Raw genomic sequence first — 22,308 nt, 5'->3', positions numbered from 1 at the left:
GATTAGCTGGGGAACTGGGTTCTTCTCAGCAGCACCACAGTAACAATCAGTATTAGAGAGGCAAACTGCACTGTGTGTGTGTGTATGCGTGTGTCAGTTGCAGTGACATGCAAGTGCTGCTGAGCTTTCTGCTTATGCTGTGAACGTTACCTGTCTAATGAGACGAACCATTCGGTTCTCAGCAGGAACGCACTGTCTGCTGTGTGGGTGGGAAGGGGAGGATGGGAGCGCACACACATGCATGCAGTGGTTCTGTGATTGCAGGGATGTGCAGGTGCTGCAGATGTTTTAAATTTCACTGGCATGACAAGCTGAGACCCCGGCTTGTTCTGCTAAGAAGTTTGATTTGGTCACGGTTTTCCCATCTGCATCATGCTTTGGACTTTCCCTTCCCTGCTGCGGGGACTTGAAGTCATGATTGTGTCCCTCCTACTTTCACAGGTTTGCCCAGGTTTGAGGAGTGGGATTATAAACTTTTCATGGAACTCTCCTGGGGGGGTCCCACTTTGAAATGGCATCGGACAGCGAGGTGAAAACGTTACTGAATTTTGTGAACCTGGCCTCTAGCGACATCAAAGCTGCTCTGGACAAGTCTGCTCCCTGCCGCCGCTCAGTTGACCACAGAAAATACTTGCAGAAGCAGCTCAAGCGTTTTTCTCAAAAATATTCCAGGGTCCCAAGATGCCACAGCAGCAAACCCACGGAATCCAGCTCCAAAAGAGGGGTGGAGGATAGAAATCGCAGCTCACACCCAGACAGCTTCGATCCAAATCACTGCAGAGCTTCCAGTGAAAAGGCCCTGAGGCTATCAGAGGTGGAGGAGAACTTCAGCGGGGAACAGGTGTTGCAGGAGCAAAGCCCAGAGTCTGTCAGGCCAGACCAAGTGCCCATGAGGAAAAGACAGCTGCCTGCTTCCTTCTGGGAAGAGCCCAGACCAACTCCGAGCCTGCTGGTCGGCAGCTTTACTGCTGGATTGGATGGGCTCCCAAGCCCTAGGGACCTGCCTCCATATGAGGGCAAGAAAAGCAAAAAGGGTCCCGATACCACAGAACCAGGGAGCCCCACTCTGCCTGTTCCGTCCACTGGGGAGAAGGAGCCTATCAAGCTGCCAGGCACCTGCCTATCTGGCCGGATGAATGCTTGGAGCTGCTGTCCATTTCAGTACCATGGACAACCTGTCTACCAAGCCCCTGGAGCCTTATCTCCATCACCCTTCCCCGGCCTGGGGCTGTGGAGGAAAAGTGCAGCACCCACAGGGGAGAGCCAACACTTCTGCAAGGAGGCGGGTGGTATGGGGCAGAAACTCTACAGACCTGTGGTTTTGAAACCTATTCCTACCAAGCCGGCAGTACCACCTCCTATTTTCAATGTCTTTGGATACATTTAGCCCCGGGGGGAAGGGAGGAGATTTTGTGGCATGTGCGCTAGCTCTTACATTTCAGTCTCTTTTGAAACTTCAGACATTGGCCCAACAGCTCGTCAGATTGTGGAGCAATCTTGGGAAAAGAACGTGCTCTCATTTCTGTCTGTCTGTAGATGGGCAGCGCTTACATGCTGCTCCTTTGATTGAAAAGGCACAAGCTGGCAGATGGAAATAAGGGCAGTCAATACATTTGGGTGTCACTGCATTGGTGTAAATCAGGAATAACCCTTACTGAAGTCAGTGCTGGTAAGTGACTGGAGAACTGGGACTTCTGGATTCAAGCTAATTGTTTGTTCTCGGGTGAGTTAAGCTAAACACCATTTAAGTCAGCATGTGTAACACCTGGGGGACCTCTTCCATTAAGGGCTTGTCCTTATGGGGATGCTCTGCACCAACCCAGCAATGACACGATTAAACTGATAATGACATCTCTTGTACTCTAAAGTCATACTAAAGAAATCAGTTAAGATTTTCAGGTCACTTCCTTTTGCGTGCAATATACTGATAGGACAGTATTTAACGCAGAAGATAAGTTTGTACGTTGATTTCAGCTCTTCTCTCATGTAAATAGCAACAGAGTTAAAGAAAATAAAGCAGGTAATGTTGTTTCCACATCTCCAGTATGTTTGGATTGCATAATTATTTTCCTCCCACGGAGTAGCTGCAGGTTCAGTTTGTAAGTGGTTGCCATTCAGAAATGAAGGCCTGATTCCCCAGTCATATATAGTGATGTAAATCAGAAGTGGCTCCATTAAAGGCCAGTTTAAAACCGGTATGACTGAGAGCTGCGCTTCCCTGTGACAGTTGAGACTAGCCTGGGAATGGTTTACAGTTTGAACACGTAAGTGCAAAACGGGTCATATAAGCAAGAGGATTGATGAAAGAACAGATTGGCACGGAAGCCTCCAGTTATGTTGGCAGCAAAAGTGCTAGTCAGCCAGCTGCACTGCTGCGGCACTGGAGTGCAGCTACTTTACGACAGAGAGGGAAGAGCTCTCATAGCTGTCAGAAATCCCCTCCCCAAGAGGCAGCTGCCAGATTGACACAAGATTTTTTTCAATGACTTAGAGTGTGCCTGCACCAGCTCTTCGGCTGGCTTACCTATGCATCTGGGGAGTGGTGGGGTGTAACTTTTCACACCCCATAATGACATAGCTAGGCCAGCTATGTTTTACATGTAGACCACACCTCAGTTAATCAAGGCAATGAGTTTTCCAGGGACAATTCTCTACTTTGCTTCATGGCTGAGCTACTCTGGGCTCTTAAATTGGCACTGATACGTTGTGCAGGGACAGCCACACCCCCAAGCTCCATTGCTATGCTGACTAACCCCCAGTGTAGACGGTGTGATATTGACAGAAGGATTCCACAGCAGCTGTCCCATTGTAGTGGTTTAAATGTAGACAGCCTTAGAATCAGGGCATCTGCCTGCACTATGGACCTCAGTTGTCCCACTACAGCTGTGCTGTTGTAGGGTCTCCTGTGTAAACACTCTGTGCTGACAAAGGAGAGCTCTCTTGTTGCATAATAAAACTACCCCCAAATGAGCATCTACCACTGACATAGTGCTGTCCACCCTGGCAATTTTGTTGGTGAAACTTACGTCCGTGAGACGGGTATTTCTTCACACCACTAACAGACTAAAGTTTTACTGGCAAAAGTGCTACTGTAGACAATTCCTAAAATGAAAAGCTGCAGGTAAGCAAGTGCTTTAGCAGCCTGGAAGTTACACGCTTGCAAAGTTGGTGATGTGTGGTGAAACTGCTTCTGAAAGGTTAAAAGGAGTGCTCTGTAAACTTCTCTGAAGCCCACAAAGGGATGCCAAACAAATAAGATAGGAGGCTTATGGTTAAATATTATGGACCTGAGTCTCCCATTACTTGGTGATGTAAGTCACTGAAGCCAAGAGAGCTACACTAGTGTAAAAGGAACAGAAGAATCAGACTGTATGCATCTGGGGCCTGATCCAGCTTCCACAGGAGACAGTGATTTCAGTAATAGATGGGCCAGGCTTCTTGACTGTGGTACTGCTTTTAACTGGTATGGTGCCATTGGCTGTAATGGAGTTACTCCTGATTTTTACCTCTGTGAGTGGAGAATCGGGTTCAACACCTTTTGAGGGCATAACTATCGTAAAGAAAATTATCAGCTAAACAAGCATAGAGGAGTGGAGTTTCTGTTCTTCAGCTGATACACATGGGCATGGAGCTGCATGCTTTCCCACCCATTGAAATTCTGGCCTTGTACATGCATTGGAAGGTTTATTAAGAGCATGCTGATAATTATCTGGCCAGTGGGCCTATTTTCCCCACACTCCACCTTCTCAGTGATAACCCTGATAATAACATAAAAGTGAAGCAACAGTAGGTTATGTCTGCAGTCCAAAAACATCATGTAAAACATGCTAGGCCTTCATCTTCACTTCTCCTTTTGCAAAATCCTGTACATCTGTGCAAAGCGGGCTTTCTATACCATGATCCTCTGATTTGGCAGCATTTTGCATAGATGTAAATGCTAGCACAAGGTGCAACAGATTCAGCTCCATTGGGTTTCAGCGGGTGAGGGAAAGCATGGAAGTATGGGGTCTGGCTCCTCTTTTGTACTTTAATACCTCCTCCTTGTCTTCTTTAAAGACACTGTGAAGAGGCAATGTCCCTGAGTGCGCATGTATTGAAGTGAAAGGCAAAACTCCCTTTCAGAAGGAGAAATTTAACTCAGGAGAGGCAAGCTGCAGAGATATAGACAAGGAGTTCTTGCAATTTTCTCACATGAGTGACGCTTACTCATGCCTGTAGCTGAACTGAAACCAATGGGTCAGATGCAGAACGCAGTCACAATTGTATGAACACACAGTAGTTTCACTGGAGTTTTGCCAGCTTACCACCCAGCAGGGTGATTGGGACTGCACCTGGTTCTCTGGAATCAGTTCGTAATGCATGGTTCCATCAACATGTCATTTCAGAGGAAGAGGGGGAGGGGAAGGGAGCGTTCTGACTGTCTCAAACCACTTGTTTTTTATAATTAAGTCACTTGTCCTTTAGAATTTTTTATTTTGTAGGATCAGGTGTAATTATTATAACCCTATAATGTGATAACTTTGTAAATTCAAAATTGGAACAAAATGCCAGAAACAAAAAAGGCATCCTTACCTGTAGTTAAAGTAACTTCTTCTCAAACCATCCAGGAAGCTAGCAACTAAATAACCTCTCCTCCAGCAATACAAGTTGCCTCTTTGTATGATTACCCTTTTGATTATTACTTATTTGTGCTTGGATTGGTTCAGACTGTCCTCAGACTCCTCTCTGTCTAGGTCTTCAGACTACCAAGTAACATCTTAAATGTTAGTTTATTTGCATTTGGTTAGAAGCTGAAAAACATAACACCTGAAATCCACCATTTGCTGAAACACAGTGCAAATGGAAAATGTTAACCCCACACAAGAATCTTTTAAATAACAGACAAAAATAATAAAATAGTTGAAAAAGCTGTTGTACAAAAAAGTGCACAAGAACATACAGTGAATTGCACATGTTTCAGTAAAAAGATACAGTACGCTGGCCATTTAGTATACCTAGAACAGCTGGACAACAAGCCTTAGCACTGAAGATGTCTGTCCTGATGTATAAAAGTATCCCATTTTAATTCACATTGGAACTACTGAACTGGCTCCAAAGTATTTTTTTTTCAGTTTCACAATGATTTCTATATAGTTGTATTTGCCTTTATACATGAACAGAGAATTTGTAGATTTGGCAAGAACACTGGGTGTGAGAGAGGTAGCCTGCCCTGTATTAGTGCAAATACACATAAAACCAACTGCGTAAAGGCTGGCAGTGAGGCTCGGGCAGAAAGGTTACAGTGAAACTGAGAGTGCTATGTCAAATTTTCAATGGTGTGAGCTCTCCTCTGTTTAGATGCATAGTATGGGCTTGATTCTGATCTTGCTTGCATTAGTAGCACACCAGGATAGATCTGTTGATTTCAGTGGCCAGACTCCTGACTATACAAATATGGGTGCAATCAGGCCTGTACGTATTCAACCCAGCATTAGCAAAAATTGAGAGAATATTTTTGCTTCGCCTGCACCCAGTTTCAGGTTTTCCATGCTCAACAACCCTGTGTTCCATGACTATTTGGCACACGTAAAGGATTTCTCTGCATGGTTTTTCCATGGCTTTGGATTGCTTATAAAATCTTACCACTGCTGTATGTACAGTTTATGATTTCAAATAATTCCACAGAAAGGTGACCTCGGATAATCCAATTATAGAGCAAATAGCTATTTAGGTAAACACACTCCACCACATTGTGTTCCAGCGTCAATATCTATTTGTGATGCAATCTGCTACCAGCCTGTGATACTGGTTTAATTTCAGGTGAGTTGCTCCTGAGTTATACTAGTAGAAGTAAGCAAGAACCAGGCCCTCTATGCTCAGCACACATAAGTGTGAGCTATGCCAGCTAAACAGGTGATTTTTCTATCTATATAAGAAAACACTTAATTTACTCGGTACTGTTAGGACTGTCAGAGATGGACCATGGCTGCCTTTCATCTGTGGCTGTGCACTTACTCAGAGGCCTAAGTCTTTTCAATGAAATAAGTGCTCGCCAGCATAAGTATGGGCTGTGTGGACAAGCCATACATCTGTTTACCTAGGATGTTAATGTTCAATATTCAAAAGCAAGGCTGTATCTGTGCAACGACCTCTAGGGCTTCCTTTCCAGCCACCTCTAATGTGCCTGAGATCACAAGGAGGTCTCCAACTTTGAGTCTTTTTCTGGTTCTTTATTGTATGTTTGTTTCTTGCCAAATTATGGCTGATTATTGATAGGGGAAAATTTGGATGAGCTAGTTAAGGGGTGTAAAAAATTGTTTTCTGCAAATTATGTAAAAATTTGCTGAAGTGGCCTGCTGCTGGGATTAATTATCAAATGGCAGGGTCGCTTCTCAGGGCTCCTTCCAGTGAATTGTTTGCAAACACCAGAGGCCCCCTTGGGACACTTACGAAACTCTAATTTTCCTTGAGTGGAGCATGACTCCACAAACACCCTCATTGACTTCCGTGGAATTACTTGTGGCATAAGTAACATACTTGTTTCTTTATTGGCTAGTTTTGGAATGGGAAATAGCCTGTTGTTTGGCACCTCTTCTGTCCTTTACCTCCCTTCCAACCATGACGGGACATCCAGAGTGTAGTGCCATTCACCAAATGGTCCATCAATGGCTATTAGCCAGGATGGGCATGGACAGTGTCCCCAGCCTTTGTTTGCAAGAGGCTGGAAATGGGCCACAGGGAATTGATCACTTGATTGTTCATTCCCTCTGGGGCACCTGGCTTTGGCCACTGTCAGAAGACAGGGTACTGGGCTTGATGGACCTATGGTCTGACCCAGTAGGGCTGTTCTTATACTTTCTTATGTAAAATCAGGTTGGGGAGAAATGGTTAGCAACACTGTTGGAGAAGGAGGGACCAGAACTTTATTGACAGCAGGGGTAAATGAAGTCAGAGGATGGAGCTGTTCCCATTTTCACTAGCTGAGAAGCTCACCAGGCACTAACCACTTTCTTCAAAGCTCTGCTAAAGGATCACAGCTCAGTTTGAACTGAAATGGCATTAGTTTCTCAACGGCCATTACATTATGAAAGGGCAGTCACCAAAAGTGTGGTTAGCAGCAGCTGTTGATACTACTGTTGGTTACATCCCATTCCGCAAGCATGGGAAGATGTTTCACCCCAAACTTTGTGAAAAGACAGACACCCATGTATGCAATGCACTTACAGTCTTGTGTGGAGGTGTATAAGGCTACAGAAAGAAACCTTTGTGCAATGCAGCCCAGTTTCTCAGGAATAATGCATTTCTCCTGCTTAGATTTTTATCTGAATCCATAGCTCAACAAACAAAATCATATCTAATATATGTATGCTTCCACTTGTCAATATTTTTATATGAGTCCAAATTGGACTAAAGTTCAAAGCTCATTTTGGGTTCATGATAATAGGATGAAGAGCCAGCATGATTCTAATCTCAGAGAGGTAGTCATGTTAGTCTGCAGCCTTGCAAAAACACACAGTCCTGTAGCACCCTAAAGACTAACAAATTTATTTATTAGGTAATGAGCTTTCGTGGAAAGGACCCACCATCTGGGGCAGTGGGTCTTACCCACAAAAGTTCATTACATTTGTTAGTCTTTAAGGTGTACAGGACTGCTTGTTTTTAGTGTATTTCTAGGCTAAGATTTTCAAAGATAGACATGTAAAGTAAGGCTCTCTCCTAAATTCTTCTACAGATGTCACAAGAAACGATTTGATTTTCAAAGGGCCTGAAATCTAGTAGCTTCCACTGATATCAGTGGGAAGTGCTGGGTGGGCAGCAGCTCTGAAATTCAGGCCCCTTTGGGACAATTACGAAACTCTAATTTTCCTTGAGTAGCGCATGACTCCCCAAGTGCCCTCGCTGACTTCTGTGGAATTACTTCTGACATAAGTAAATGTTCAGTGTAAGTGTACTGTAATATAGCACTATTGATATGCATAAATAAAGATATAGGAACCTCATTCTGAACACCCTTTTCTGAAAATCCTAGTATCAGTGTTAATAATTTTGAAAAAAATCTCACTCTTTTGAGTAAAAGTAGTACACTCCCTTGTCTCCATTTAAATCCACCACCTGAAATTCAGAGCCTGATTCCAGTCTCACACCACTTATATGCTGGAGAAAATCCATTGATGGCTGTGGTGCTATTTCCAATTTACATCCATTAAAAGGAGGTCCAAAGTGCTTTTGGATCTTCAGTGCAGAAATTTACTTACACCAGAGCACTGTCTTCTCCTTATGCACATTTAATGTACCTCAAACAGTAGTGAGTGTGAGCTAAATCATCAGTCCTTAGATTTCACTCATATTGGCCATTGACTTTCACAGGTATTTAGGGTGAGTCAAGTCTTTTAGTTTGCACCAATATTTACAAAATATCCTTGTTGAGGGAAAAAAATCTTCTCAGAAGTTTTGAGATTTGAATGCTCGTAAATCAAGTGAGCTGTTCATAAAGGCCAAAAGGAAAAAAGAAAGAAAACTTCAAATATATGAGAGAGACAATGTCAAGGTACCAGAGAATTAGCAGCCAGCCAGCTGCTCAGTCTAACACAACAGAAAACAAAATAGCACTCAGGGAATCAAGTGTGATTGTCAAGAATCTGCATATCTGGGGAAATTACTGACTCTTGAGCACTGAAGAACTGTAACCTATGTAAGAACCTCTAGTCCTCTTTGAATCTTTCAGTGTCACTTGGCTTTGACTCTCTGCTAGCTTTTCAAAGCTGGCTTTCCTGCCTCCTTCCATACAGCGGAGCTCTGAAGTGTTTAACATTACAAAGCACTTGTTTTTCATTTGGAAAAGAAAATCAAAAGACAGCTTGTCACATCTGTGTCACTCTGTGTCCTTCACTCTCCCTTTCCAGAACTGTGATGCACACAGATTAGCTACTGGGTGACACTCTCTGACAGGTGTCACAGGTTCCTTCCCATCATGCAGTCCTTTCACCGGGATCATGTGAACACTCTCCTCTCTAATGAATTGGATTGTTGGACCAGGAAGCTATTGATCACCAGATTTGCAGGCAGTCACTGTGAATAATCGTACTGTAGGTATCGAATCAGTCTGCCCGGCAGAGGCAAAGTGTCAATCAGTTTAATGCGGTTTCTCCCAATCACATTTCGAACCTTGATCCGGCAAAGGTGAGCGAGAGGTCTGGGAGGCTCTGGAAAAGAGATGGGACCTAAATGTGAGCTGAGCACTTTTAGATCAGTTGAGTTATTTCGCTTGGTCAGTGTCTCACACACTGAGCCATTACATTTATTAGGAGCTGTGCAGCAAGTTCCCCAGCAGCGGAGTCCGTGCAGTGAAAGGGGATAAGCTATGAGATGGGTCATGTCTGGTCTATTACTGTACGTCCTCTGCATGGGATGCAGCTCAAATCCATGACAGGACCACATGTGCTTCAAGTGGGGATGGGGGAAATCAGATCGTGGGGTCCTAGGGGAGCAGCTGTTGAATTGGACCTGCTTTCTGGGATAGGGGTAGGATTCCTTCCTCCTCTTCTCCCTGATCCCCGCTCATCTCCCCAGACTTTAACACAGCTACTTAGGTGTGCTAGGGATGGCTGAGAATTTGCTCCTTAATACATATCCTGCACTAACCACCCAGACTGCTTCCAAGCTGTCTGACGTTGCAGCCCCGTGGAGCTCTAGATTCAGACCTCTCTGGGGGAGGGAGGACAGCTGGCTCCATGGGCTAACTCAACAGGCTGCTACGTGGGGCTCAGTGCTACACCCCTTGTTCTCAGGCTGGGAGGAGCTGAGACACAATGTGAGGAGGAAGAGAGGAAATATTTAAGACAGCTCTGTGGCAACCCCTCTGGCTCGACCAACAACCATGCCCAACCCACTTTGGCTAGAACAATGGTAGGCACAATAAGAGGCCTCAAAGGTGGGTGGGGAAATGGGGTAGGGGACCCCAAAGTTCTGAAGAGGGCTGAAAGAACCCCCTGGAAAGAAGGAGATTTGTAAGGAGGAGGGGGAACGGAGGAACCCTTGGGCTAATGAACTGAGTCACCAAGTAATCCCTTGCATTACTAAATGCCAGCTCCGCTGTCATTAGAGCTGATTTCAGCGGAATCACAGTTTACCGAAAAGGTGGAGTTGCAAATATAAACTAGATGGAAGCTAGAGGGATTATCTCAGAAGAGTCTTTTTCTTTCTTGAACAGAGAAGTCTCTCTGGGGCCTGTGTATGCCAACGCATTTACGGAGCATTGCCTACTGCGGAAGAAGGGGGCTAGTGGTCTTTGTAGTCCATCTAAGATGCTGCCACAGTCTTGCTGAGCAACTTCTGGCAAGTTATTTAACTATACTCAGTTTCCCACTATTATTACCCCCAAGGGTGCAATGGCATTCAACCCTTCTGGAAAAATCCTAAAGAACTTAAATAAGGATGAATCCAAATACAGTTCAGTAGAAATTGCATTAAAACCTACCCTACCTTTTCCAAAAGGGGTCCAATGACACAGCATCCTCGCTGTGAAAGGACATGCTTTCTAAATGGCTGAAGCTTTCTACAATGATCTGTCAGTCCACCAGCAATTTGATTCCCGCTACTGATTCTGGCTTGTGCAATGTAATTCACACCGGAGTCATACCTGCTTTCTCTTTAATGACTGCCCAGTCCTCGTAGCTGTCTATGTGCTCCTTTAGCCGGGCACAGAGTTGCACATTGCCCACATAATCCAGGAGAACATCGATGATAGGCCCGGCCCAGCGATTCATCTCTGGAGTAGACACCATATCACAAAACTGAAACAAAAGCCACAGCTACTGCAGTCAGTGTGAGATCAATGCATTCCTCAGGAGAGAGAAACTATCAGGAACCAGGCTGGTTACACCTTTGTGCCAGGGATAAGGACAGTTCTTAATTTTCCCTCTGAAAAGGTCTACTAAAGCCTCCATATTGCTGCTGAGGGCAAAATCACCCCCTTTCCCATTGTGGGTGAAAGAAACAAAATCCCTGTGGAGTACTGGTTTTGGAGCAAGGAAGGGAAGTCAGTTGCCCATCCAGCAAAATGTTCTCTCTCGTTCATAAAGGGTACTCAGTGAAGGGAGGAATCCATGAGTGACTGCATGCTTGGATGAGAGCCCACAGCTTTCCTTAGACACCAGCAGAAAATCTGCTTTAAAGACAGAACAACCATAGGTTCTACTATTCTTAGCATGTTCCCTTTCTCTTCTTTGGGATTGTAGTTTGGTGAAATTATCGGGTAGTGGTTGGCAGGGCAGGTCCTGTTAGATAATACGGGCTGGGAAATAGGATAGGGTACAGGACTTCTGCATGGAAGGCTGAGGTCTCCAGTGGATTCCCTGACATCTGCAGGTTTTGTCGGAGCTGAACGCCTGACCACGGAACGGGAGGAGCAACACGAAATTCTCTGCACGTAAGCTTTCAAACACTCATCAGACAAACAGAAAATGTTCTGAGGAAGAAAAGCACAAAGTGCAGCCCTAGGAAATGTGCGTGTTATAGAAACAAAATTATACTGGGGCTGGTATGTAGAGTCATAGAACACTAGAACTGGAAGGGACCTCGAGAGGTCACCAGGTTCAGTTCCCAGCCCTCACAGCAGGACCCAGCATCATCTATGTCAGTGGCATCCAAACTTTCCAGCATCAGGCCTCCCTATTGATTTCTGAGAAACCCTCATGCCCCCCCCACCTCTTCTTTACCATCATCCAACCCCCCCAACAAAAAATTCAATTCATAATTTAAAATAAACACAAACTTGATATAAAAATGTTATTTTAAATTAAAAATAAGCACAAATAATTTTTCTTGGCCCCTTGCAGCTGCCTAGTACAACCCCAGCTGGCCAGCTGCCTGAGCCCCATACCAACCGCCAGAGCTGCCCATGCCAGCCACCCGCCCGCCCAAGCCCTGTGCTGCCAAAGCTGCCTGCCCGAGCTGACTGAGCCCCACACTGCCAGGGCCAGCCACCCACCCGAGCCCCATGCTGCTGGGGCCAGCTGCCAGCCCGACCCCTGCCAGCTGCCTGCCTGAGACCCATAAGCTGCCCGCCCATGAGCGAGGCACCCCCAACCCCACATCTAACCCCACCCTGCTCCTCCTGCCCACAACACACACTCATCTTTGTAGGAGGCAGCCAGCTCTATATGGGTCTTTGCCGGCTGTCTGCTTTTTATAGCAGCTGCACCAGATCGCCCACATAAAATGGCAAGGGGCTGAGAACCAGAAGCAAGGGCAGCTCTTTCTTGGGGTGGAGGAATAACGGGGGCGGGGTCACCTCGTGCCCTCCCCCCGAATTTCTTCATGCCCCCCCGGGGGGCCACACCCCCCAGTTTGGGAAACCATTATCTAAACCATCCCTGTTAGGCTATGTCTACATAGCCACGTTATTGCGAAATAACAGCACTTATTTTGAAATAACTTCAGCAGCATCTAAATGACGCATCACTATTTCAAAATAAATTTGAAATAGGGGTGCATTATTTTGATTCTGGTAAACCTCCTTTTCTGAGGCATAACACTTATTTCAAAATAGGCCTTAATGGGCTCCAGTGGCACTATTTCAAAGGAAAGGCTATTCTGAAAGAGCTGGGTGCTGTTTTGAAATGCATTTTGTGTGTGGCTGTGTTATTTCGAAATAAGATATTCTGAAATGGCCATTTTTAAATATTTAATTTCAAAATAGGGCTGTTGTGTAGATATAGCCTTGGAGATTTATCTAACCTGCTCTTTAATATCACCAATGATGGAGATTCTGTGCCCACCTTAAGCAATTTATTCCAGTACTTAACCACCCTGTCAGTTAGGAAAATATTGCTAATGTCCAATCTAAAGCTTCCTTGCTCCAAAGAGATTGAAGTCCTATCTCTGGACTTTACTCTCTGCACAAAGGTGTTGTGGTTCCTCCACAACCTCTTCCTCTCACTCCCCCAAAAACTCAGTCCAACTCCAGTCTTGTCACTCAGGTTCCTTTATCTGGCAGACAGCAAAGCTACGATAAGTTGATTACATTCATGCAGAGGGGATGAGTGTGGGCATACCACTCATCCAGAGAGTTACACAACAAACCTCTTCCTCTGTACGCATTTACATATTGGCCGTGTCTATACTAGCCCCCTTCTTCAAAGGCGGCATGCTAATCAGCGTGAGCAGGGAATAATAATGAGGTGCTGCGATGAATAGGCAGCACCTTCTTAGGCTATTCTCGCTGCAAGCTCTTTGAAGTTGATGACTTCAAAGCACTGGCAGGCCGTGTAGCCGCAGGCACTTCCAAGTACCCATGCAACTGCAAAGTGCTCTTACTCCCAGAAGTTGTGCGGGTACTCAACTTCAAAGAGCCCGCAGCAAGAACTAGCCTGATGAGGTGCTGCATATTCACACCTAATTACTATTCCCCTGCTCACGCTGATTACCATGCCCCCTTCGAAGGGGGCTAGTGTAGACAAGCCCAATAGGCTATGCCTTCACTAGCCCCAGAATTTCAAAAAGGGCATGATCATGGAATCATAGAATGCTAGGACTGGAAGGGATCTTGAGAGGTCATTGAGTCCAGCCCCTTGCCCTCAGGGCAGGACCAAGTACTGTCTAGACCAGCCCTGATATATATTTATCTAACCTGTTCTTAAATATCTCCAATTCTTTCAGCCTTTCTTCCTAAGTCATGTTCTCTAGACCGTTGATCATTCTTGTTGCTCTTTTGTGGATCCTTTCCAATTTCTCCATATATTTCTTGAAATGCGGCGCCTTGAACTACAAACAGTACTCCAACTGAGGCCTAACCAGCACAGAGTACAGTGGAAGAATGACTTCTTGTGTCTTGTTCACAACACACCTGTTAATGCATCCCAGAATCATGTTTGCCTTTTTTGCAACAGCATCACCCTGTTGACTCATATTTAACTTGTGGTCCACTATAACCCCTAGATCCTTTTCTGCCATACTCCTTCCTAGACAGTTGCTTCCCATTCTGTATGCTAGGGGAATGATCAACGGTCTAGAGAACATGACTTAGGAAGAAAGGCTGAAGAACTGGGCATGTTTAGTTTGGAAAAAAGAAGATTGAGGGGGAACATGATAGCGGTTTTCAGATATCTAAAAGGGGTGTCATTAGGAGGAGAGAAAAAACTGGTTCTTCTTGGCCTCTGAGAATAGAACAAGAAGCATAATGGCGGTGGCACTTCGAAAGTGCCGCTTTCGATCGCATGTGGCTTGTCTACATGGGGTCCTTTTCAAAAGGACTTCACACACTTCAAAATCCCCTTATTCCTATAACCAAATACTCATGGCAGCACCTCATTAGCATCTTTCAATTAGGTTCATTATCATGCCCCTTTCGAAGTTCTGAGGCTAGTGTAGACATAGCCTAGATGATCTAGGTGCCACGGGGGGGTGGGGAAGGGATAGAGCTCTGCTCCAAACTGGCATGAGATACACATGGAGTGTCCATGAACAACTGACTCTTTACATAATCTTTACACTCCTGTATTATCTCGACCATTTTTATCTTCTCCACTTAAAATGGTTCCCCACATGTTCCCCTCTATTTTCTCTAGTACAGATATTCTGTTTCCAATCTGCCTAATTTGGTCTCCTTGTGTTCAATTACTCATGTCAGACCAGACCCACAAAAGGTAAATGCCCTCTAGTGGCCTTACAGTAAATTACTCTTCATTTTCATATTTCCAGCATTCGCACTGTCACTGCATGAACTGAGAAGAAACCAACTGTTTCCCTTTTACACGAGAGAATGAAACATTGTATGGAATCATTAATGAATGTCTATGCAGCCTGATCTTCTCTGCCTATGCTAATGTTCATAGAAGTCTTAAATACAACAGACCGGAACTTTAGCAACAAAATTAATAACACATAGTGATGTACTTTTCAGTTAATCTTCCAATACCTAGTAATCTTCCATGTGTAAAAATTAATAATATTAATATTATCAGTTGTTGATATGAAAACATTTGTTGCTGAAAAGTTTGGGACAGATGTAATTTCAGGTAATCTCATATGATTGAAATAACGAGTGCATGTATTTTGTGTGGAGAAATTTAATGACAAAGGCCCCAAATGATCTCCTCAGCTTTATATCATAGTATGGCGCTAAAGACATTTATTAATAAGCTAAACCATATACAGCTATCTTTTATTAACCAAACCCCAAGTTCCAAGAAGCAAGTTTTGTAACAATTCTATAACAAGAGGAAAATGCTTTTTATGCTCAGTGTGAATGAGATTTGTTTTTTGTTTGGGCACAAATGCGATTTTACAAGCCGTTAGCTGTGTCATGTTAAGTTTAAACTGAACAATCATCAGGACAGCAACTAGTTTTGAGAGGCTCCTGGACCACTTTTAGCCAGCAGAACAGGGGCAGGCACCTTTTCCAAGACGGAGGGCTGAAATTTGACCTTTTGCCCTCTATGTACGGTCCAAGTGCCAGTGATACTTTTTAAAGTCACTAATAGTCCTACTTACAACAGCTTCATTAATAAATTAATTAAGATTCAGGGCTTTACTGCTTAAGTGGTAGTTGGAAGCATTAGCGGGTCTTTTGTTACTCCACAGGTGGCATGAATTTGAGCAAACTTCTGGATGCATGCGGGAGAAGGGGCAGGGCTGATATCCCATCGCACACGCCGATGAAAATCAGCTTGTACGCCACTCTTGGCTCCCATGCTGGGGGTTGCTTACCGCTGGCCTAGAATCATGCTACTAATGTTAGCTGAGATCCAGAAATGAAATATGATTTTGACCAGGGCACTTTATGAATAGATAAAGACTAGCAGATGTGGCCCACATTGTTTGGGCCCGTAATAGAGGTGATTTAAATAAATGAGAAATATACCCGGTTTAGTCTGGTGATTGTATTTTTTGAAAGTGAAGGAAAATGATGGCTGGAGTGAAGGTTTGGGCTGAGAGCGGGTAGAGGGTGGGTGGCTGAGGGTTGGGAAGCATTTGGAGGGGCTCAAGGCAGGGGTGGGAATGCCAAAGTCAAGCCAGGTGGGAGATGCAGGACTCAGGACAGAGGGCTAAGGACAAGGGGCAGGGAGCTGAAGAAGGGGGCCATTGGGGGTGCTGCCCATGGCAGTGAGGATGGTGCTGTTCCAGCTGTGACTCCTGCCAGGGGCTGGAGCAGCACTCCCTGGCTAGCAGCTCCTCCCAGTGGAGAGAGAGTTCTGGGGCTGTGCACTTGTTGGGTGAAGGCTTGGGCTCTTCAGTCTGGCCCCAGCTTCCAGCTCCTGCCTGCCCCATACTACAGCCTGTTGCGGGGGTGACAGTCTGCAGGCTGACCCCAGACTCTAGCTGCCCCTCTGGCCTTGCAGCTGGCCTGGAGGGGTGGCACTTCAGGGGCTACCCCCAGCCTCCAGCAGCCCCCTCTATGTTGCAGCCTGCTGGGGGAGGCGTTGCAGTGGCGGGCTAGGCTCTCGGGGCTGCCCTCGGCTTCCAGTGTTCCCCTGTAGTCTACAGGCTGTCTGGAAAGGGGAGGTTCTGGGAGCTGCTCCCCACCCCCAGCATCTCCCTATAGCTTGCAGGCTCTCTGGAGGAGGGCCAGGCTCTGGTGGCTGTCCCACTTCCAATGCCCCTCCACAGTCTGTACGCTTGTGGTGGGAAGGTTCTGGGAGCTGGCTACCCCTAGTGGTACATCTGCAGGCTGTTGGGGGACAGGCTCTGGGGACTGTCCCCCTCAAGCTGCCCTTCGAATGACCGCCTCCCCACTCAACCTTCAGGCAGGCTGGAAGCAGGGGTGAAGCTCTGGGGTCTGCTCCCTCGTCCAGTGGCTCTTCAGGGTGGAGGCAGGCTCTGGGTTTGGGGCAGAAGGGTTGCTAACTAGGTCTGGTGGCAGGAAGCCCCGCTGGCCTCTCTCTTTATGCTGCAGCTGCCCCCAGTGGTCACTTCCAGTATCATGTCCCTTCTCTCTGTGCCCCTCCCTTTCACGTTCCTCCTTTCTCTGGCCCCTCCCTTTCCATGTTATGGAAATCAGTCCCGTTCCTCCCACTTCCCATTTTCCAGGCACAAACCAAACCCTGACCTTCTTTTAATTTAGGGTAAGAGAAAGCTGCCCACCAAATCTGGTGGTCCTAGCTCTTACAGTTTAGGAGGAGTTCTTGAACAGACTCCCCGACTCCCAGACAGATGGACTCCCAGACACACAGATGCACTCAATATTCAGACTTTTCAAATCTGTCTAGGGGAATCTTTTATTAATGATAATGGAAGGTATCACTGAAACATATGGCTGTATCAGAAATATGTGTAATTCACAGCAGCTGGGAATCTAAATCCTTCCAGTAACTTTGAAGATTTCAGCTTGTGTGTCTAGCTCCCCTAGATGGTTTAGAAAATCTCAGCTATAATTTACATATTTGTGTTGCTCATGTTGTGACCTACCCATCCTCTAATGCAATACATCCAGTAAACCATATTACTGCAGTGCTGAACATTCACTAGGTTACCTACCCAGCTAGAAGGGCAAGAAAACACATATTATTTCAATCAAAAGGGTAGAGTTTGTACAAAACATCACCTTACCCCCAGAAAGAGTGTAGCCCCTCTTGCCATAGGTTGGCTGGAGAACCATTGGCATAGACCACGACAAGTGCATGTCATTTTGATACACAGTGGAACATTAGATCACATATCACAGACCACTGAAGGATGGATGTGACAGGGCACCCAATGGATGCTCGAAGTTTATTAGGCAATTTTTAATTCAAAATGTCTAAAATAGAAAACTGTTTCAAGACAGAGCTCCTCCTCTACCCATTCGCCAGGAGGAAAGTGGGAGTGCTACCTAGGGAGGTAATTTAATTAATAGTAGCTCCAATACCAGGGCAAAGAGTGTAATATAAATCCCTCTGTATGAAGGCTGGTGCAGTGGTTCGAGTACTAGCTGAGGATCTGGTTTCAATTCCCAGCTCTGCCACAGACTTCCTGTGTGACCTTCAGCAAGTCACTTAGCTTCTCTGAGATTCAGTTTCCCATTTGTCAACTGGAGAGAACAGCCCTGCCCCACTTCATAATGGTGTTGGGACCTAATCATTTTAAAGACTGTGAGGGGTCTCAGACACAACATTAATGGTGTCCACATAAATATCATAGCTTGACGAGGTTAGCACTTACCTGTACTACGTTTGGCTGTTTGTTCACCCGGGGCTCATCGTATCTGTCCCGTCTGTGGTCTAACACAGGATGTGGGCCATTTCCATACTGACACTTAAAACAGGAGTTGGCGTCACAGCCCAGATCCATTAGAAATTTGAGCAGCGCAAGGTACTTCATTGAAAACATGATGGTAGCTGGGAAAGTGGTGGGATGGCTAGAAATGTAGGCATCAATATTCGCCCCATGATCCAGAAGCAGCTTCATGGTTTTCACACAGCCATGGCGAATAGAGATTAGCAGGGGGTTGATTAGATCAACATTGGGGTTGGCTCCGGCTTGCAACAGCAGCTCTGTGGCATAGATGTTATTGTTAATGACAGCGAAGTAGAGGACGCTGCTGCGCCTGTCCTCGTAGAGCCGGGCTCGCTCAAAGGAGAGGGTGGCATTCACGTCATAGCCGGCCTCAATCAGCTCTTCCAAGATGTCATTGTTGTTGCGCTCCGCCGCAAGATGGAGTGGGCTGATGCCACTGCGCTTGACCCGAGTGCGGCTGGTCACAGGGAGCAGCATTTTGACTATCCTAAGAGAAGGGGATTCAGTGAACAGCTGTTAGCCTGAGACAACCTATTGCAAATCATCAGTGAGGCAGTTACAGGCACTGAGGAGAGCTGCTGGAGAAAGCAAAGGACTGATAACACAGACATGAGGAGCACACACACTGCCAGCACAACTTGGCCAGTGCATTTCATTCGGACAGTGTGGGGTTAGGAGTAGAATTGCCAGACGCCTTGTCCATCTAGTCCCAGGGACTCTGACAATGGTCACATCGGATGCTTCACAGGAAGGAGTAAGAACCCAGCAGTAGGCAAATGTAGGTCAGTGTGCCCCCACATTAGGTCCCATCCTCATCCCTAATAATTAAAGTTGGCTTTGGCTTCTAAGCATTTTTAGGCATTGAATTTTCACATTATTTCAAACAAGAGAACGGGTGAGCTCACCTGCTCAGGTCTGAGCTCACCAGGGAATGTTATAGTCAGGTTGCAGGATCTAAGCCAGCATTACAGTTCTGGTACCAAATCCAGCTCTCTGCACTGGGCAACCCTCTGGGGCCTCTCACTGTGTGGGGTTTGGGAGGGACAAATCTGTGGGGCTATCTCAGTGAATCCCTTGCTGGAGAGCTTGTGGTGAGTCAAAAGGACAATTACAAATTAAAACAGAATAAAGACACAAAGCTATTTTCCAGGCAGATTGCCAACCATTAGCCCAGAGGGAAAAAAAAACAAAACAAAAACAACTACAGTTAAATTATAAGCCTTAGTAAACAGGGATTGCTCCCGGAAAGAAGAGTGCTTCCTTAACAACCCAAATAGATCTGCCATCATTCTACACCTTTAGCAATAAATGTGTGATGGGTAAGAAACATATAATTGCTTTTAAGTCTTCATGGCTGTTGATAGACATGCACAACATCTCATTCAGTGAGTTTACACCTTTTTCCTGTTTGTAAGTCATTTGCAAACAGGCAGGAAGATAGAATTTTCAGTCAAGGCACTTGGCAGAGGCCTGTGAACAAGACATTTATTTGCATTGCCTCAGTACTGCCTTCTGTAAAATGGGGGTAATTAATATTTTCCTGCTGTGCAGGGTTTCTATGGCTATGTCTACACAGAAACTACATTTCTGCAGCTGGCCCATGCTCATGAATTGGGCTCTGGCTGAGGAGCTGCTTCACTGCCATGCTGACCTCTTGCTTCAGTCTGGAGTCTGAACTCTGTCAGCACAGGAGTCTGAGCCCAGATATCTACACAGCAATGAAACAGCCCTGCAACCCTAGCCCCGAGAGCTTGAGTTGGCTAGCATGGTCATTTGTGGATATCTAGGTGCCATGTACTCATATCCTGTGAGGGTAAGTTAATTGTTGTCTGTGAGGCAGTTGAATACTTTTAGTGATGAGGACCACAGAAAAGATTATCAATAGGAGACTGTGTGTTCTATGAATGTAGGCATTGCTCAAAAATGACGTATGTCTTCCATGAACATAGTTCAGCCTGTGGGCTGCTGGATCCTGCAGTATCCCCGGCATACTTGCTATTCCTAACTCTGCACCTGAGCTGTGTGATTAGCCACCTCAATCACAGGACACAGTTTCTGTTCTCTGAACTAGATTAACTAACTGCCATAAATTACTGTTGTACAACAAAGATTTAGCTTAATTGTGAAACAAATTTTGGGGTTAAACTAATCTTCCCTGCGGGCCTCAAATTTACCTTCTGCAAATACGTGTATGGGCATATGAATGTTTGTAAAGAGTAAATGAAAAGACATTGAACATGATTCAAAATTCTCCTCAGAAGGAGGTCTAGATTTGCAAAAAAAAATTTCACACAGCTCTTGCAGTCCTCATGCCGCATTTTAACTATTTGGAACCTCACAAGAGTGGGGACAGAATTTACATTATCTGTTTTGGAAGCAGCATAAGCTTGCGCTGTTTGAGCTAATGAAAAATCTCTGTTAAGTGACAGCATGTGGTCTTTGCTCATTCCACCTCGTTGAGGGCAGTACTGCATGTACCTTGTATGCTTGCTAGTACATCATAAAATTTCTATAAAGCCTGCAGCTTGTACAGAAATATGGAAGACTGGCACACACTGTATGAGATGGTATTACAATTTAGATCATTCAATCATTTCTCTTTTATTCCAACTAACAGAGAGATGGATGTAAACAGCAATTTGGAAAAAAATGAGCAATAACAGTTATACTTTTGGTAGAAATGCAAATAATATTTAGCACTAGACAAGGGCCTGAACTAAAGTCGGCCATTACAGTACCCTGGCTTTTGTGTGGTTCAGAATCTGATTCCAATTTCCTTCCTGACCCTCTTCTTTAACAAAATTAAGCCACAGCTCCTGACCAAAACACATTCAGCTCTAAACAGATCTAAAACGCTGGTCAAAAGTTTTGGTCTGAAGAAACATTTTTTTGCTTGAAAAGCTTTTTCTATCAGAATGGTCATCTATGAGAAATGTCTGTGATGACAAAAAACGGTCCACTGAAAACGCACAAAATGAAAACTTTTAGCAACAAAACTGGAAAAAATCCAACAAATCAAGTGAAAGTTGTCAATAAAGCTAATTTATTATTATTATTATTATTATTTTGCCTGACTGGCCAAATATTTTCTGGTCTCAACAACCAAATGCCAACACTAAAAAAATGGGTGTGTTCTGAAAGAGTCTAGAACTGAATTTTGCTGGTTGGGTCCATCCCTGGTTGACAATTATATAGCAGATGGTCAATAAGTGCTAATTAACACCTAACCGAGTCCTTTGCTCTGCTCTTCCTCTTCCTAGGTCATCACAACTAATAAAACTAATAATAAACATTTAAACCTATTAGGACCCAGTCCTGCAAGATGTTGGGTGCCTGTTACAAAGGTATTGGCTGGACTGCAATGTCAGCTGTTCATCACATTGCAGGAGCAGGCCCTTAAGTACATATTTACATGATAAAACCAATTAAGTAGCAATTATAGTGACTTCTAAAGCATTTAATGCTCCTATGTGCTGAGCAGCCACTGCATGGTGCTAAGCCCCCTCTTCTCTGATGGATGAAAGTGAGAGTTGAAGACACGGTAGAAAGTTATATGCCTATTTATATGCTGGACTATGTATTGTGGGGTAGCCAAGTTAGTCTGTATCTTCAAAAACAACAAGTCCTGTGCCACCTTATAGACTAACAGATATTTTGGAGCATAAGCTTCTGTGGACAAAGACCCACGTCATCAGATTATGATACATGGCAAGGTTATAGCCATGCCATTATTCATATACCTGGAGAATATTTTTGTCTTTATTTAGGGGAAAGATCCTAAGCCTACAGAGCAAATTTCCACCCAGAGTCTTTCTCAAAGCAAAAAGGCTGACCTCATGTAACAAAGATGCTCACCAAAATCCAGGCGGTTTGGGTGCAGCTTAGATGGCTCCAATCCATCACCAACAAATGCTTCATAATAGCCATAAGAGCAATAAAAGCACACATAGCGCTGCAATGACACCAGGCCAAGTGCCAGCATTAGTCATCCTGTGATTTACTGGATCTTATTAAGATTTAAGGGTTGCTTTTGTTTTCTTGCTCCAGAAGTGGATGTTCTCAACCCAGCTCTCTGTCTCTGATACAAGGGATGCAGCAACATTTACTTCTATGGAG

The 22,308-nt window shown here is 45.0% G+C and overlaps 2 protein-coding genes across 5 annotated transcripts in view; one reads left to right on the top strand and one right to left on the bottom strand.

The window, feature by feature from the left end:
• The first annotated feature begins 456 nt into the window (after positions 1–456).
• FAM181A (family with sequence similarity 181 member A) lies at positions 457–1,387 on the top strand. The gene has a single exon (XM_074998745.1). The coding sequence runs from the start codon at positions 512–514 to the stop codon at positions 1,385–1,387; it is 876 nt and encodes a 291-aa protein (XP_074854846.1). The 5' UTR covers positions 457–511.
• A 3,363-nt stretch (positions 1,388–4,750) lies between these two features.
• ASB2 (ankyrin repeat and SOCS box containing 2) overlaps positions 4,751–22,308 on the bottom strand; it is a 44,484-nt gene continuing 26,926 nt past the window's right edge. For all 4 annotated transcript variants that reach the window (XM_074996574.1, XM_074996577.1, XM_074996575.1 and 1 more), the window contains 3 exons: positions 18,118–18,679; positions 10,619–10,772; positions 4,751–9,182 (listed from right to left, as the gene is read on the bottom strand). In XM_074996574.1, the coding sequence (XP_074852675.1) occupies positions 9,046–9,182; positions 10,619–10,772; positions 18,118–18,679 (853 nt within the window). In that variant the 3' untranslated portion in view covers positions 4,751–9,045. The remainder of the gene's footprint in view (positions 9,183–10,618; positions 10,773–18,117; positions 18,680–22,308) is intronic.

This window comes from Carettochelys insculpta, chromosome 6 (assembly GCF_033958435.1).
Source record: "Carettochelys insculpta isolate YL-2023 chromosome 6, ASM3395843v1, whole genome shotgun sequence".
NCBI lineage: Eukaryota > Metazoa > Chordata > Testudines > Carettochelyidae > Carettochelys > Carettochelys insculpta.
This window is presented reverse-complemented; position numbering and strand designations above follow the sequence as displayed.

Excerpts from the sequence above, each read along its gene's own strand:
- FAM181A (XM_074998745.1), top strand. The coding sequence starts at position 512 with ATGGCATCGGACAGCGAGGTGAAAACGTTACTGAATTTTGTGAACCTG.